Source organism: Acanthopagrus latus, chromosome 20 (genome assembly GCF_904848185.1).
Source record: "Acanthopagrus latus isolate v.2019 chromosome 20, fAcaLat1.1, whole genome shotgun sequence".
NCBI classification, from domain to species: Eukaryota; Metazoa; Chordata; class Actinopteri; order Spariformes; family Sparidae; genus Acanthopagrus; species Acanthopagrus latus.
In genome coordinates, this window is record NC_051058.1 from 4,385,176 (window position 1) to 4,403,230 (window position 18,055).

Here is an 18,055-nt window from a genome sequence, read left to right on the forward strand (position 1 = left end):
CTGTGGCTTCAATAGCTGACTATTATTTGGTATCTAATATGGTGTTTGTGGAAAGTTCACCTGGTTGTTGCTCTGCATTGACTACAGAGCTACAGGTTTATTATGGCAATTATTTAGGTGGAGTGTAATGAATGCAGTACCAGCGGTGGTTGAATGTTGTGAATTGTCAGTATCAGGAATTAATCAGAACTTTATAGAAACAGGCTCAAGCTGTATTAAAGAGGCTCTTCTTCTAATTCTTTTAGCAATGATATGTTTTCAAATTTTAGCGAGAATGCTCCCTGTTTTTTGATCTGCTCTTTATTCAATGAATCATTTGAGTCGCTTGTCAAGCAACACACTTTTGCTGGGTCCATATTTTTACAATATTAGGATTGAAAAAAGGCAGTGTCAGGGGCCATCACCTTTGTCTCTGATAAAAATAAAAAAAAATGCCATCTCTGATGTTTAATTACTTAATCAAGGAATCGGCATTTTTCACTATTTTGACATTTTCTTGAACATCTAATCCATTAATTGAGTTAATTTAATCAACAGAATAATCAACACTGAAAAATGGTTCACTGTAACCCCAGTCTAAGCCATTTACTGTAAGTACAACTTAATGCTTTCTGCACAGATGTTTCTTAGTAAATCCTTATGGGACCAAATACCTGATATTAATTTTGTAATATAATTGTAAGGATAAATATAACACAATATTATACAAGTATTAGAAACAAGTAGAACAGTCTGGTAAGTTCAGAAGACGATGACACCACTTTACTGTAATACAGCCTATTAGAGCTGGAAAACCACTCACATAGGATATCCCAAGATATGCCGAATTTAAGAACATATACAGTCAAATCACAATAACAATATAACATCGATATAGTACCCAGTCCTAGAAAGAAGGGTAAAGTGGTATGGAAATGTATACAATGATCAACAGAAATGACTGTAAGGTTATACAACAGCAGAAATTGGGACATTATGTGCAGTCAGACAGATATTGACAGACCTATCATGAGCCATTTTCAAGCAGATGGTTAAGTGCGCACCAGAAAGTATCTTGTTTGTCAATCCTCATTATGATGCAGGCCGAGTTAACCACAACTACACTTCAATTAATAAATAGCGTTCATTTATCGAACTTCCATCTATAAATGATATCCCAGGCTGTGGGATACCACTGATTGTTGTGCATAATTTGGGCACGTGAAGACAAAAAACGCAAACGATTCCCGAGATACCAGATACTATACTACAGATAGTTTATATCGTTAAGTGTAAAAATTAGCCAATATGTCATCCGACTTTTAAACTACTAAAAACTAGTACCAGTCTTAAAAACTAAAGTCCATCTATGCATCCAGAAAACACAGGCACTGAACACAGCACATACTAAATATTTTGCTATTCTGAAAGTTTCTACAGATTATACAGAAATAAACAAATGCTTTGTCCTTAGGGTGGAACTAGAAGAAAAAAACATGGAGTGATTAAATAAACTTGGAAATGAGAAGGAGCTCAGCAAATGTCATGGTAGCTGCACTCTGATTACATTAAGGATGCTACTATTTACTCAGAAAAAGTTAATCTTCAAACTTTAATGACCTGGTCGAATTCAAAATGCACAGTTTTATAATGCCACAGACCATTTTAAGTAATTTGCCTTGTGATCCAATAGAGGACACAAATTTCACCAGCACGTTTGAAAATGTCTACCATTGGCATCGAAATTGGTGTTCTGCGTTATTTCTTTCCAGCACAAATAAAATGCAGTACGTTGATTTTAATTAGAACACAGAAGAGCATAAGCAAGTGGACAATCCCCCTCCCAAACAGAGCATTTCAGTTGCACTTTCACAAATGCAGAGCTGAAAACAGTGGGCTATGACGACCCTCCACACCAGCACCTGCTCAACCTGCTCACTATCACAATAATAGCAAACTGTATAAATAAATAATGCCGCCCGCAAGTTTGAGGAAGTGCGATGGCTTGTATCGCCCCAGTAATAACTGTGGCAGTAGTCTAGGCTGTAATTTAGTGACTGAATTAATCTCTCCATAATGTTAGATAAACAGAGTTTCTAGATAAACAGAGTTTATTTTCATTGAATGTAAACAGCTCAGTCAGACACGAAAACCAAAGCGGCATGAAAAGTTATTTAGCAGGGGACCCTGGACAGTCCAGCACTGTAAGACCAAACACTTACAGTATGGATCATGGATTTCTGACAACGTATTTTCATCTTGGATAACCGGCTCAGGTCATGTCTTTGTCCCCTCCCACCTCTAGGATCCCATTAAGACTGTCCACAAGAGTATTTGTCCTTACTGCATGTCATTACATACAGCACTGAAATGTTTTCCCTCATTTTCTGTGAAGTGGATAATCTTTACAGGATCTTTATCAGTCTGCACTAGTTAATAGTTTTCCTTTCTGGGCAGTGACATTGTATTACTCTGTCTTGAATGAGTGTTGCTATGCTACTGCCTTTCGCTCTTGTCTCTGCCAATACCATTTGACTCTGATGAAGATGCAGTGTATGTCTAAACGTTAGTCACTTGCACCTAATGAAGTATTAAATGAAGCTGTCTCGGGTGCATTCCTGGGTTCAGTGCCAGTGAAGTGGCCCTCACATCCTCCCCGTCCTTGGAGCACTGTTCCACTACAGCTACAGCAATGCCACCCTTACAAAAAGACAATGTGCATGACAACTCCAGCGCTGCACAATACATACCGACAAATGATGACGTTACACCTGATGCTTATTCTGTGGACTATGCACAACAAATGTAAGTGTGTAATTACGAATGAATAACACTATTACAATCTCATCTGCTCTTTGACTGCTCCTGTCATTAAGATTGTTCTGAACTGGGCTGGGCTATTTACTGGCTAACATGCTTACTGAATGTTGTTTACAAAGCCTAAAACAGTGGCAACCAACACTGGAAATACCACAAATTCAATTTATCACCCGAAGCATCACCATCCAATTAAGGACACAGAGTGCTAGCAACACCAAAAATCAAACCCAATTCTTGGAACGAGCATCAAGGCACTTAAAGAAACACCTCCATCCCCCACATCAACAAGAACATTACTGTCTGCTTTCTCCAGCATTAATGGACTCATCACATGTGCTATCTTTCTGTTTTTTGTAATGGTTCGGGACATAGTGCCAATAAACACGGTGGGTTACACCAACAAATAAATATTTCACACTGCAGGATTACTAAAGGATTTATACCAGAAGGACTGAAGAGTTCAGATTCATTTTGTATAACTGATTTACTTTAATAGATTTGTCTCTCTGTTGCTCAAAAAATCCTTTAACATACTTTTAACTGGTTCTGAAACAGTCTCAATTTAATACTGATGCCTCTATACGAGCTACATACGAGACCCGATACAATACAAGACTGTATAATTATTATAGTTAGGTCTTTTTACAGGTTCGGAATCTTTAATTAGGAGACTATAAATTAAAGGTGCTGTATAGCTCAACAGAAAGTGACTTAATTACTGACTTAATTATGAAAAAATCCTAATGGGAGAGTGTGTATTTTCTAAGCAATGGACGGTGCACTTTTTGGGATTATAGGCTGTTGGACAAATGGACATCAAACTGCAAACAACATCAATTAAGGCTCTTACTATTATGAATTTTGATGATGCCTTATTTGTTCAACTTACCCTGAAAGTTACTTATAAATCTGTGACATCATCAATATGTCAATATGAAGGCATATATATTTACCCCACCTTCCTACACTATTGAATGTTTTGTAATACTTTGGACAGCAACAATCAATGCTAGCTCTAATGATTGCTTTCTTAATGTGACCCTGAAATGTCAGTGAGGAGAAAAGGCATTAATTGGCTGTTTGAGCCCAGACTACTTAGCATCTATTTCCCAGTATCAGTCCTGTGATGTGTATCAAACTTGTTAGTTGTACCTGATAAGAAAAACATCCCGGTTAAAAAAGTCACTGCTGATATTAGCATCTGGGGGGCTTCGGCGCATGCAAGAAGTTGAAAGATCATTTGTAAAAAGGAAAGTCATTATGTTAATGTTCCCAAATTAGTTATTTTTCTATTTTTTTGAGAAAACGGAATGAAATACTGTTCATACAAAAAAATACAATCCTTGATGTTTTTGATTGTTTGTATTTTGATGACACTGCATTCTGATTGCAATAGCTAAAATACTGTCAGGCACTTTAACTCATATGAGCAGCATGCATTTTTATAAAGTCGATGATAACAGATGCTAACATATCGATAACAGATGATTAGCATAACATATTGATAACAGATTGTTAGCAAAATGACCAAAATTATCTCCCTTGTTAACCTGCCATCCCCAATCTCCATCTTTTAGTAGCAGAGAGAGTGAAGGAGCAAAGGCGGTGTTTCCCACACATTAATATATTTGTGGCGGTCCACCACAATATCAACATTGGCCGACACATATTGATTTTCTATTTTAGGAGCTGCGTTCACTCAAGACACCGCACCCATCGGTGAATAGCATGATGGTGTATACTCCGATACAGTGGATGGCGATGTGGTCTTTAGTCCACCAGTAAAACCAAGGAAGAGGAGGAGGAGGACTATTTAATGCAGTTGGCTTGACCGTAACTTCCTTCGCCTCATCATCAAGATCGAGCCCTTACAAGGAGTGGTCAAGTCGTGTCGTGGTCAAGTCATGTAATTAGATTATCATGTGATGCAACTGAGGACTTTTTCCCAAAAGCTTAACTTTGCAGGAATTAGGCTTGCTGACAGGCTTTGCCAACAGACCAGCACATCACGCTGCAAGCCATGGCTCAGAGGCTACCACATGCTGACACGGCGACTGGTGGCCTGTTGGGAGCCAGCCTGTATAGTAACGGCCAACCTGCACTGTAGCAGTTATGTCCTCACCTCAAAGTCATGTATAAAAATCTGGATATCGACTGTAAGGATGTGCTTTTTGAAACACTGGTTTCCAACTGTCTTCTATCCATGTTCTGCTGTTTATCTGAGTCTGGGTCCTGAAGGCAGCACACTAAACACAAAAGCCTAAAAATGATTTTCCACAGTCAAGTCAACATCTCTTTCTGGCAACACCGAGGCAAGGGAGGTATTCATACCCTCCAGTATTTTCTGGGTGTGCCTCTTCCGGTCAGATATGCCCACAGTAACCCTGATGAAACATACATCCACTAACAAGCAGACACTTTACTTTAAGATCCTCCTGGAGTTCTGAGCAGAGACACTCTTCAAAGGAAACACTATAACATATAATCGCCATTATACATGTACACATTAAACTGACCATTTCTGTGAAGAAAATAATTTAGCCATGGCTGCCTTTTTATATTTCTTATGTTTCTTGTTACATCAAACTGATGTGGCAGACATTTATTCAGAGAATTATTTCATCATCAATTCATCTATAGATGATGTTCCACATCAATCATTTGTCTATAAAATATCAGAAAACGGTTAAAAATGCACATCACTAATTCCTGGCACCCAAAGTGACGTCTTCAGTTGAAATGTCTTTTCTGACTGAAGGACCGACCACACCAAGAATGGTGACTGTGACTATAACTATGATAACAGCAGTGTGAGCATCCATATTCATGAAGGATAAAGCACTGTAAACAATGGCACCAAACAAGCACTATGGACTCCAGCTGTGTCACAGCTTAGGAAAATGGATATTGATGATATGGTAAATTTCTATAGCGCTTTCCCAGCACTGACACACTTCATACAGACGCTGCCATGCAAGGTGCGTTCCCGCTCATCAGGAGCAATGGAGCAATCAGATGGATTTTGATCGGCACCCACTTGAGTTAGATTTTTTTTTTAACAATATATTTAAAGCCCCCGCGACCCTGCAGAGGATTAAGCGGTGTACATATAATGTGTACAGATAATGGATGGATGGATATATTTAAAGCTATCGTTTATAGTTATTGTTATAGTTATCGTCCTTGATATAGCCCTTGACAGTCCAAAACTGAGATTTAATTTACTATGACAGAGGAATTGAGAAGGATGCAAAATGACTTACCAATTATCAAAATGGTATTTGTCTTGTTTAAAGGAAAAACAGCGGACATCTCATCACGATCAGGATGATTATTAATTCAAACCCAGATTAACACGACCCAGGATCAACCAATTTGTTTTTCTCAGGACCGATAGCAACAAGCAATCAAGATCATTGACACACCGACATTTGGAATCCGTAATCGTGATAGACAGCTTAACGTACTGACAGATTATCAGGGCCAATAATCACATTTTTTCCAATCATCGGTATCAATGTCTTTAGTGTCCTATTGCTGATAAAAACAATTAAATGCTCTACTTTGGCTCTGATGCAGCCACTGCTCTCTGTCTATAGTTACCACTCTGTGGTCTACCTCAATGCCCCGCCCGCCACATTATCTAATTAATTACATTTAAAAAATAATAGCCTATCAACACTGAATAATCTGAATCCGCAAAGTAATGTGTGGTTAAGTTAATAAATAAATGCAGTAGGACGGCAGTACACAGTAGCAGGAATGCTGAAGTTTCTCAAAATGATATTCAAGTACAGTACTTGAGTAAAATGTACTTTGCTACATTGCATCTTGTTATTCTAAACTTGGACAGCAAGATTTTCCTTTTTACTTCAAATGTACTATATACTGATGTCAGTAATCAGTGTCATTGATCACTAGCAACCTGTATCGTATCAGCCCCGAAAAAACAATACTGGTTGATCCCTAGCAGTGACAAAAATCTCTGAAAATTTAGAATAACCAGTGACAGAATGTAACTTGGTATAATTTACTCAAGTACTGTACTTTAGTACAATTCTGAGGCACTTAAAATAGCAAATAACTGCTGACACATCAAAAGATAAAGGGCAACATTATCATTCTTTTGGATTTGATTGTGTCCAACTAATGAGACAAATGCCCACGTCCAATATTAAAAATCTCTTCTCTGCTCCATTACGTTCACCAGCTTATTTCTTAACTTTTTCTGCCATTTGGTACTGGACAGGTAGCACTCTATAAGTTTGTCAGAGCCAGTTTACTGAAAAAATCTGCCTGCTGTAGACACCAGGTTGATGAAAGCAGTGAACTAAGACAGCAGTGGCGTGGGTATTAACCAAAAATACTAAAAAGCTGGGCAGAGCTGAGAGAAACTGCAGAGTTGGTGCTAATTCTCTGTGGGTTTTGTCACTATGAGTGACTCCTCACATACTACACAGTGATCTCACATGTCAATAATTATAGCTATAATAATTATCGAGTAATAATAATCATAATAATAAATAATAATAAATATGGATTGGTGGGGCTTTAAAATGCATTCTGCCTTAACATCTTAAAGCACACATAGACCCCAAATTCCCAAATTCATTTCCAGTGGAATAGTTTCACCTTGTTTCAAGGATTTTCTAGAATCAAGTCATTGCATTTTAAGAGCATTGCAGTAACCTTACTGCCAAGAGACTGATGCTGACAATTATACATATATATAAAAAAAGAAAAACAAGGGAAATTGCTTTGGTAACAATAGATATATCAACCCTGGCAGAAAAATGCTCAGGTTATGCTTTTAATACTGTACTGTACGTATTGAGACATTTTTCGTATAGACTTGTGTACCTGCGCCTATATATATATATATATATATATATATATATATATATATATATATATATATATATATATTTCGCATGTGATTATTCACGCGTGACTCCTGTAAAGCAGCAGCTCACGTCACATCCAATTCAAGCAGATTTGACTTCATTATGTGGCAAACACACAATTACCACACACACGGAGGCAGAGTACCGTGGAATTGCTTCAGTGTAGGAGCTAATTGAAGTGAAGTGAAGCAGATGCAGCAGGCTTCATGCTGCTAGTCTGCACCGCACTGCGCCCCGCTCCAAACCCAACACACACCACCAGCGACTACACAACAGTCCGCACGCTGCTCAACTCCTCTTTACGAGACAATGACAGCTATACCGGCCAAGGCAAACACCTTTCCCCAACTCTCCCCATCTCCATTTGCCTTTCTGTCCGGCTGTCATTATGTTTGAACACCTCTTCCACCCTCTCCCGTCCTCTGTCAGCATGATGCGGACTCGCTGACCAATGACTAGTATCTAGAGGAGCTGTCAACCCTAATGCGGTAAACTCCCTGCCCACACCACGCAGGGCCAGGGGCTGAACGACGCAGTTAACACCCAGCACAGCGTCGATACTCGCCGCTGCCTCGGTCCGACACGCAAACGACTTACAGTTCGCAGGAACTGGATTTCGTCCTCGCCCTCTCCTCCTTCAGCCATGGTGAGCTTTCACACGGGGGATGCTCGTGCCGCGTCTGCGTGTGGAGCAGGAGCTTGGCTGTGCGTGCGTGCGTGCGGGGTGCTGTGCGCGTGTTTGAGACGGCAGAAGCCCAACGCACAGCCGAGCTCGTCTCTGATTGGACGGCGCGCGCTCACTGAGGGAGGAGCTGCACAGGTGTGAGCGGGTGTGTGTGCGCGCGCGTGAGCAGTTTTTGGTTGGTTTGCCCCCGCCCCCCACCTCCAGTCAGCCGGTTTGGTATGGAGGCTCGTTCCCGCCATCAACAGTGACAGTTATTCGCACGGTTAATTACATGATATGAAAACATTGCCTTTAACAGTCCTTCCAGAAAATTTTTTTTGTAATTGTTGCGGGCAAAAATATGCGGGATATTTATGCAATTTTATGTGATGAAATTGTGGGAACTTGCAAAAACGGCGGTTTGATGAAAAAGAGAAAAATGGTTCCTCCAACACCCTGTTCTCACTACTTTAATGTAAAGAGTCGTTTCTAAGATAAGCAAGCATACTGCATCACAGAGAGTGCTGGGATATTTAAGTTCTCATCTCGTTTTATTTCAGACCTTAATAAACACATGGCTCAAAATTACAAAACACTGATGAGTCAAACAAGTTCTATAGCTTTACAAAAGGAATATGCTACAACTTCTGTAAAAATGAATAAATAAAATATGAATAAATAAAATGTGTGCTTCCTGTTTTACAGAGGTAGCTATACAAAACAGACATCTTCTGTTAAAAGAAGTGCTTCCAATGCAAGTGCAAGCTCTTACTGTAACATAAATTTACATACGACTAATATACTTATAACTGTAAGTATGATATTAGTATGATATTTTTTGTTGACAAATGAGACAGACTTGCAGGCTTCATCATCGTGGGGTTTGCAGCTTTTAGATGATGTTCACGTCACACAATTATGTCGCTTCATAACGTTCCCATGGCAACAGTGGAAAATGGCTGCTCTTGTGTTAAGTAAAAGCAACATTTTCCAACATTTTTTTTTTAATCATGCAAGCCCCACATATTTTGCGCGTAAATCGGCAATTCGTGTGGCGTATTTAAAAAAAAATGCGGCCCCGCATAAATACGCGGACTTTAGCTGATTATGCATCAAGGCTGCTCATGCGACCTACTCAGTCCGGCTAACAAGCTTGGCAGGGGAGCTTGGCTTACTGTTAGCAGTATGCGCTAGCTCCTGTTGGCTAGTGTGACCACAGAGAAGAAAGAAGAGTGATTTTCTGCTGCAGGAATTATTATGTTAAAATCTTGACGACAAGCAGAATATTTGGTGTCAACTAGGGCTGTCAGCGAATATTCCAAATTCAAATATATATTCGAAGGGAGAGGTCACAGGAGTCGCACTCGCACAGTGTCGCTCCCTGCTGAGAGTGAGAGGCTACAAAAACCGTGTGGCAGATTGATTCGTTCAAATGCAAGGACATGAGGCCCATCAGTATCATTGAATGCACGGGCTTCAGAGAGTTTTGTCAAGGATTGAAACCGAGGTACCGTATCGCGAAAATACCGAAAATAAAAATGGTTTGGACCTATGTGTGTGTGTGTGTTTTTTTAGAGCAAATATTTAAATGTCATTTTGGAGCAATTTTGAGAGCCGTAGTGTCAACACAAGTTTACATGTGTTAAAATAGTCATCAGCAACATGTTTCAGCCCGGTACATCCAGCTGCACCCATGAATAAACATGAAAAGAACAAATGATGAGTTAGATAATCACTGAATTATTCAGCAGCTGTAGTTCGACTAGTTTTTAATGTTGCTATAAATAATCGCCTTTCTTCTGTCTGACACAGCGTTTATTCCTCACGAAGAATGGGCTGCAAGAGGGAGAGTAGGATGAATAACGTCGGTTTAAAACATACCTGTGTCATATACCAACTGTGAGTAAATTTTTAAAAAAAAACACACACACAACACATACCCTTAAGATAACTGTAGTTTGCAGAGACCTACACCCATGTATCCAACTGACACCCCTGCTACAGAGATACACACCAGAGATTCTCTAATAGTGGAGACACTATCCCATACAGTGACTTAGTCAAAAGGGCTAAAAGTGGGTAGGCCTAGTGATGGTCAAAAGTAGTTGCACCTGTAGTTTCCATGTCTGTCATACAGCATCTCTATAAGGCTGGTGATGATGGGCTGGATCACAGGCACAGCTCTGCTCCCTGTGCACGCCTCCAAAATTTAGAGATTAATTTAGTAATTTGGAAGTCTACCTTGAACATCTGTCCAACTCCACCAGGTCCAACATTGGTGGTCTCATTCAAGACTCTCTGGCTCTCTGTGGTCACATTCCCACCCAAACTAAGGTGATCAAGTATGATATTAGAACAGGCGGAAAATCACAAACCCCTTAAACAGCGTGCTAATCGTGTCCATAAAACAAAACCTGCCATGATTCAAAATGAAGTACAATACGTCGTGGGTCCGAGATTAGTGCCTTTGTCACTCCTGATCAGGTTTTACAGTACACCGTCATGCTGTTCCGGCTGAGAAATGCACCTGCCACCTTCCAGCGGCTGATGAGTTCTGTGTGGTGCAGGTGACGGTGAAGTCTATTTACTGTGGCATACTCACCTACTTGGCCCAAACATGTGATGATCCTATTTTTGACCGTTTGTGTGCCGCCTCCCTTACCCTGAACCATGGTGAAATGTGAGTTCAGAAAGGCCGTCGTCACCTGGGCAGACAGGTGGGGCAATGTCAGGTTTGCCAGGTCCAGCTCGGTGCCTACAGTCGCGTTCTCTGACCCCGACCCATTAGCTGCTATAAGTACAGGACTTCATCCATCATAAAAAAGGGTTAGACAACATCATGGCTGATGCTCTGTCACGTGTTCACTGAATCACATATTTATTAGGGGAATAAATGTTTGATTTTCTCGTGGGTGGCTGTGTCATTGTGTTTATATTTGATGCTGATCTGTCCCTCCTCCTCCTAGTGTGTGAGCAGTCTCCTCTGAGTGTGTGTGTGTGTGTGTGTGTGTGTGTGTGTGTGTGTGTGATTGGACCAGCTGATCGGCTTGATCATCTGATTGCTGACCCAGGATTGGTCAGAGGGAGGACAGGAGCCCTTTTTCAAGCACCGACTGACTGCAGTCTTCCCCTCCATCTATTCTCTGTTTGGTGATGTGAACTAGTGAATAATCAGCAGTCTGATCATATGTACATTGTTAGCCCAGGAAGAGGTAGAAGCCTTTTTCTTTAACCCATTTTCTCCTTCTTTTCCTCATTTATAGGAGTTAGGTGAGATTTTATCTTTTTGTATTTTTTGATTTGTGCAAGTAAGATAGGGAAACAGCTTCTTCTGTTTGTTGTGTTGGCTTTGTCTCCCTCTGAAAAAAAAAGGCTACTCTAAATAGAATTCCCTGTGACACTGGCTTTCTTGGGAGTGGGTAGAATGGGGAGGAGCACATCATGGCATGTCTCTGGTTCCCCTAGACCAGGGGGCGTAACATGTGCGACACTCATGGGAAGGTGAAAGGCAGTTTTTCACTCTCCTCATGATGATGCTGACTCCGTGTTCAGCATTGCTTGCTTCAGATAACGCTTGATCGTTGAGAGGACATACTCAGGTAAGTGCAAAGTTGATATGATTTACGCTTTACTCCGGTTAGTGCTAAAGCAAGCTTTAACAAAATTATGTTTTTGTGTGTATACATATATATGAAATCAAATTAAGAAATATCATACACAATGCTTATTTTGTTATTTACTGTTCTTGTAAAAAAAAAAAAAGACACAATAGTCAAAGTGATTAGCTAGAGGATTTTATTAGTTGTAGCAACACATACTAGAAATATTACAATATACGAGAGGAGCACACAAAACTGTCACTTCATTCTCCTTTTCACTGCAATCAATCACCACACTTGCGTCCAGCCAGCTGTCCCTTCATAGACCAGGTTAGAGGTCTCAGAGATCGGGCTGGCTGTTGTGTGGTTGGACTGGACCTTGCTGGGGGGGGTCATGAAACCACGCGAGGTTCATGGGAGTCAGACAGGTTTGGGAGGACACTGCCCTTCAATCAAAAGGTCAGTACATCACTACAGTTCTATCAAAAATACAGTGACACTCTTGCCAGCAGAACAAGAACTAGTACAGAAGTCTTTCATTCCTTGTGGAACAGAGCAACATATAAACTCAACAATGTGCTGGCATTAATTCCTAAGCCCAGTATGATCACAGTTCCTTGTTGCTCTAACAAGTCATCTGTCTGGCGAATGCAACATCTTCATTTTCTATACATTTTATCTGACAGGAGGATAAAGATAAAAAAAAAAACTGTTAGTATTAATTATAACAGTGTAATTATTACTGTTGGTGGTGGATGACCGTCCATTACCACTGGATACTTGCCAGCAGGCGATTAACATCTGGAAGTGCTTCACGTTGATAGGTGCAAGGTCACATGCGTCATAATTATATTTCCTAAGAATAAGGACATAGGGGGCATTTCATTCAGAAGTATAAATAACCCTGTGTGAATACACTACGAATTTAAAATTGTCTTTTCACCATATCCTGTCAAAACCATTTGTAGATCTATACATCAGTAACTGTATCAGGTCACCCAGTGTGTATGCTGTAGTATTACTCTTAATTATTACACATTCCCAAAAAAAATCTTGCGGACATATTGTACTTGTGACTGTCTGCATCACATGAATACAATAATTTGTGTTGAGTTTTAAGTGGCTTTCCGTTACAAGAGTTTTGGTTTGGTATGACAAGAGTAACAGTCTTAGCAGTCGCTACTTTGCTTCATGGCAATAACAACAACAACAAAAAAAAACTAAAACAACAAAAAACAACAAAATGTGCTTTTCTGCTGACACATAGGTAAACAAATTTCTTTTAGACAAGATAAAAAAAAAAAAGACAATAAAAAAATTACTATCTCCTAATGGTCACATTACCAGTCATAATTGGTCAAACTTCACTTCAGGAATTTTAACATGGCAGTATAACAGGTTTGTGTGCACACAGTAAAGAAGAAGCCATACATGACCAAAGCTTGTACAGTGAAAGCATTTAAAGAGTTCATATTACGCTAATTTCCAGGTTCATACTTTTATTTCGGGGTCCTATTAGTATTGGTTTACTTTTTAACTTTAAAATTTAAAAAAAAAAGAGACATTATTTTTCTCATACGGTGAATTGCTTCAGCACTCCTTTGCACACTGCGTCTCGAACGCTCTGTTTTAGCTACAGAGTAAGACATCTCACCTCTGTACAGTCTTTGATGAGAGTTGCACACGCACATTAATGTTAGTTGTAGCTGATCAGAGGAAGAGTAGGGCGGGTCATGCCAAGGAAGTTAGTGCGATCCAAACTAAAGCAGCTACAGGAAGCAGTAAGCATGGCTATGGTACAGCCATTTGCCAAATTATGCCAAAAAGTATAATATGACCTCTATAAAGTTCACTTTCAAACATGTAAACATGCATTATAGAGTACAATTATGAAACAGCCTTTGGCAGCCAGACAGGGCTGTATTAAAAACATACAAGGCAGCTGATTTGGTATAGATTGGTGTAGGGGTGATCATTACCATCACCCGGTTCCCTCGCCTATGAGATTTTTTTAAATTTGATTTTGGATTATTGTCACAAATAAGCACTACTTCTTCACAGATATGCACTACTTCTATGATTTTTGAAGCTTCAAATAAATCTACAAGTGTTAAATTAGAGTTAGAATAGTCTATAACTTAAGTCTGCCTGTAACGCAGGATAGCGAGTTGATGAGTGTCCATGTTCAGTGTGATGACGTTTTAAGACACACAAGCACTTTCTCAATTGTGGGACATTTAATGATGTCTTTTATGTGGTAGAACAAAAACGTGAACATATTTTAAGACTGTGGTCACCACAGACTGTATATTTTAGGGATCTAACCAAACTCCATAAAAAAAATTAAAAAAACTAACTTTGAGATGAGGGAACAGGGAGTGCAAAACTGCTAAGTGATTTCCAGGTTTTAGGACTCATTATTACACCACTCTATGACTTAGCTCAACATAGAACCAGTCTTTCATGCTATGCTAGGCTTGATTACGTAACAGTTGTTTTGATTTGAGAAGTACATATATGTATATAGTACATGTCTAGAAACATTTTAGGTGGTTAAAATACATCTCGCTGTCGGTGCCGTTTAGCAGTACAGTGCTCTGCTTCCCTGCCGATTCTACGCACTGCCTCTCCACACAGGGGGGAGCAGTCATCTACAGCAGGTAACACACTGACAGGGGTTAAGTACCTCATGCAACCGCACATCACAAGACCCGCACTATCGCTTTAAGTAGCTGGACTAGCTACATTGCACAGAATGTGCATACAAATTGTTAACTTGAATTTTGCTTGATCGTTTAATGAATACTTGACAGTATGCACACACAGGATATTCTACTGATGAATTATTTTATGTTGTGTAATTCATAATTCAAAAGTTGTTTTCATGTCCTTGGTGCTATGGCGAAAATAATTAATAAAACCCTTATTAAAGAAAACCACAGATGTTAAATTTGATATAATCCTAATTAATGATCAATAATTGGTTACTGTATAGCTGACTTCTGATTAGAGAAATTCCTGAAACTTGGCATCCGTACTACAATCCAAAAAAAAAGGCTAAATGAAACATGACAACATAATGAGACATAACTTTAAGCAAATTACACATACTATAAAAACTGACAGCCCATTTTATTCACCAAATGGGAATGTAACAGCCAAGGGTTCCAACAGGTTTTGAGACAGTGACACTGAAGTGTCCAAAGTGGAACTGAAAAATGAGCTTTGAGAAGGTGCAATGAGGAATAAGGAGCATTTTCGATACTGGGGCAAAATGGCACAGACAGTAAACATGCTGTGTCAAAAGACTTACTGTGTTATTCTCACTGAATAAAACAAAGGTAAACCCACACATCCTAACTTAGTTAGAGGAAGAGACCCATTCTGGGGATGTTTTAGACTTGGTGGGAAGATGGAACGCGTCTAGCCCTCCTTTGCCGTGACACGTGGCTCAGCCAGTGAGCTGTGGATGATGCTGCTGATAGACTCCACTCCCTCTCCTTCCAGGAAGGTGCGGTGGTCTCCTTCAATGACTTGGACTGACACCTTGCCATCACATACCTGAAGAAAGACAGAACTGTCAGACAGAACTTCTTCAACTTGTTCTGCACTCAAGAGAGAATAAAAGATTTGTGTTTCCACACATTTATATTCCAGTATGTGCAGTGAAATAGGGGATGTAATCAAAATAATAATAATTTGTAGATATCAGAGACCAACTCCTTTGACAGATGTTTTGGACAGAGTTAATCATTCTGGGTCTCAGCAGGAAGAGGCTTTTTCTGAGTCCCTCTGTGCTTGACTTGTGGCTAGCTGTATTTGCATACATGTATATACACACATACACACAAAAAAACCATCTTGAACCTTGCACAAATGTGTGTAACTATAGTTAGGTATGGTACCTCATTGAGTTTGTAGTCAGCTCCTAGGTTTTGTTCATAATCACTGCTGGTTTTGGCACGCAGTAGTGTGACATTGCCATGGTATTTCGTCGCAGGCACATAGCCATCGGCAGCCTTCAGCTTGTAGTAGAAGGTGCTGGCTGCGAAGTGCAGTAAGTCTCGGTTGATGTTCTTGTGGCTAGAGGTGATCAGGTCCACCGCAATGTTGACGCGGGCTGCCAGGTCCGACAGAGGGAGGAGAGTCTCCAGGAGCTGCAAAATAAAGAGGAAAATAAGAGATTTGGGAGGAGACCCCTAAAGGAATTTACGTGTTGAAGCAAAATATAGTGATCAACTGGACTACTGAACAGTGTATAAAAAAGGGTTAGATCACACAGGAGGGTTAGACATGATGTCACACACCACGTAATGTCTACCACGGTCTGTCTCCGTCAAACTCGCTGATCAATGACCCTTCCTTATACTAATTTTTGTTTTATTTTGTTATTTTATTTTTGTGCCGTGCCTTAGCACAAGGGAGATCTGACCAAAATAATTAAATTCTAAAATTAAAGTAGTCCTTGTGATGTAATGAACACAATACTGCTCTTTTCTCCTACGGCCAAAAATAAATTATTGCAGCTGCAGATGTAAATCATGCCAGATCAGGTATGCCGCACAACTCCATTCAAGCCTTTCATTATTTCAGTGTTAATTAGAAAGCAACATAATTTTTTTGCGTATTCCAGTACCTTAATCAGGGCTTCTAGCTTCTAGCTGAATTGCTGAGGACATTAAAGTAAATGCATTTAACTTGGAAAATAATAATGATTCAGACTAGATCTGGGTAAGGATTAAAGTTGTTTACAAAGCTCTCAGCCCTTAGGAAAGCTCCATAGGTAATCTTTATGTGTGTTATGATCTGTTAAAATCTGTTAGGAGCACGAGGGAACTTTTAAAAGGCTTAGGATTTTCTTAAGCAGAGGAGAAACAAGTGGAAAGACAACGAGATTGGAGAAGTCTTACTATAAATCAAGAAATCTCTGTCTGTAGAAAACAATTCGTTCAGTCTGCTTCATAGTTTGCAGATTTGTAGCCAATCACAAAAGAAGTGCAGTGTCAAATTTGGTGCATTAATAGACTGGTGTCTTCAAAATGTATTAATATTCAGACCGCCACTCTGTGCAACAGTGGTGGGAGTGGAGGCTGGGGGTTGATATGGAGTGAGTCTCTCTCAGTATGTGACAGAAATACAAGCATATTTCTGAATTCATCAAAAAAAAATGTCATGCTATTATTACTGTAGTCAACCATAGAATGTGTAGAATGATGTAGGCTCAGTTTGCTACATGACACACCGCATGGCCAAAAAAAGGTAACCATCTGGATTTAACCAAGCAAATAGGTAAGAGCTTAATGTGTTTCAGCTGGTGACAAGTTTTTTTTTTTACCCTAACTGATCCTGTGTGTAGCTTGTTGTTTCTTAAACAACCATGTCAGACTTGTGGGAGAGATGTTACTCCTTTTCAGAAGGGTCAAATTATTGGCTGGCATCCAGCAAAGAAAACAACAAAGGAGATTGCTGTAACAGTCCAACACAATATTAAAACCTGGAAGGAGAATGGTGAACAATCACCTTCAAGGAAAAAAATGTTGTCCGAAAAAAATCTTGAATGATCATGATAGGGGATCACTTAAACGTTTCGTGAAATCAAATCGCTATGTTTAATAGCGATACTACGAGAATACAATGCGCAGAGAACTCGAGGGGCTGGGACTAAACAGCTGCATAGCCGTAAGAAAACCAAGTGATGAACCCATCATGCCTAGTGCCTGTGGCGACCGTGTCATGATCTTGGGTTGATTCAGTTGGTCTGGTCTAGGTTCGGCAATGTTATGTACCCAAAGAATGAGGTCAGCTGACGACCTGAATATACTGAATGACCAGGTTTTTACCATCAGTGGATTTTGTGAAATAGTGGTTCAGGGACAAATGAGACATCATTTTCACACATGGATTGGCCATCACAGGGTCCAAACCTTAACCTCACTAAGAATCTTTGAAATGTCAAGAGAAAACTTTACACAGCGTCCAAACTCTCCCATTATCAATACAAGATCTTGACAAAAAATGAATACCACTCGGGAGGGAAATAAAATGTTCTGACATTACGTAAACTACTTCATATACAAAATCTTAGAGTG

The 18,055-nt window shown here is 39.8% G+C and overlaps 2 protein-coding genes across 8 annotated transcripts in view; both read right to left on the minus strand.

The window, feature by feature from the left end:
• ryr2a (ryanodine receptor 2a (cardiac)) overlaps nt 1–8,417 on the minus strand; it is a 148,701-nt gene extending 140,284 nt beyond the window's left edge. For all 7 annotated transcript variants that reach the window (XM_037081049.1, XM_037081048.1, XM_037081050.1 and 4 more), the window contains exon 1: nt 8,301–8,417. In XM_037081049.1, coding sequence (XP_036936944.1) covers nt 8,301–8,348 — 48 coding nt within the window. In that variant the 5' untranslated portion in view covers nt 8,349–8,417. The remainder of the gene's footprint in view (nt 1–8,300) is intronic.
• Nucleotides 8,418–12,145: 3,728 nt separating this feature from the next.
• The window catches only part of fasn (fatty acid synthase), a 47,979-nt gene continuing 42,069 nt past the window's right edge, over nt 12,146–18,055 (minus strand). The window contains exons 41-42 of the mRNA XM_037081059.1: nt 15,872–16,123; nt 12,146–15,527 (exon numbers count right to left, since the gene is read on the minus strand). Of these exons, the coding sequence (XP_036936954.1) occupies nt 15,390–15,527; nt 15,872–16,123 (390 nt within the window). The 3' untranslated portion in view covers nt 12,146–15,389. The remainder of the gene's footprint in view (nt 15,528–15,871; nt 16,124–18,055) is intronic.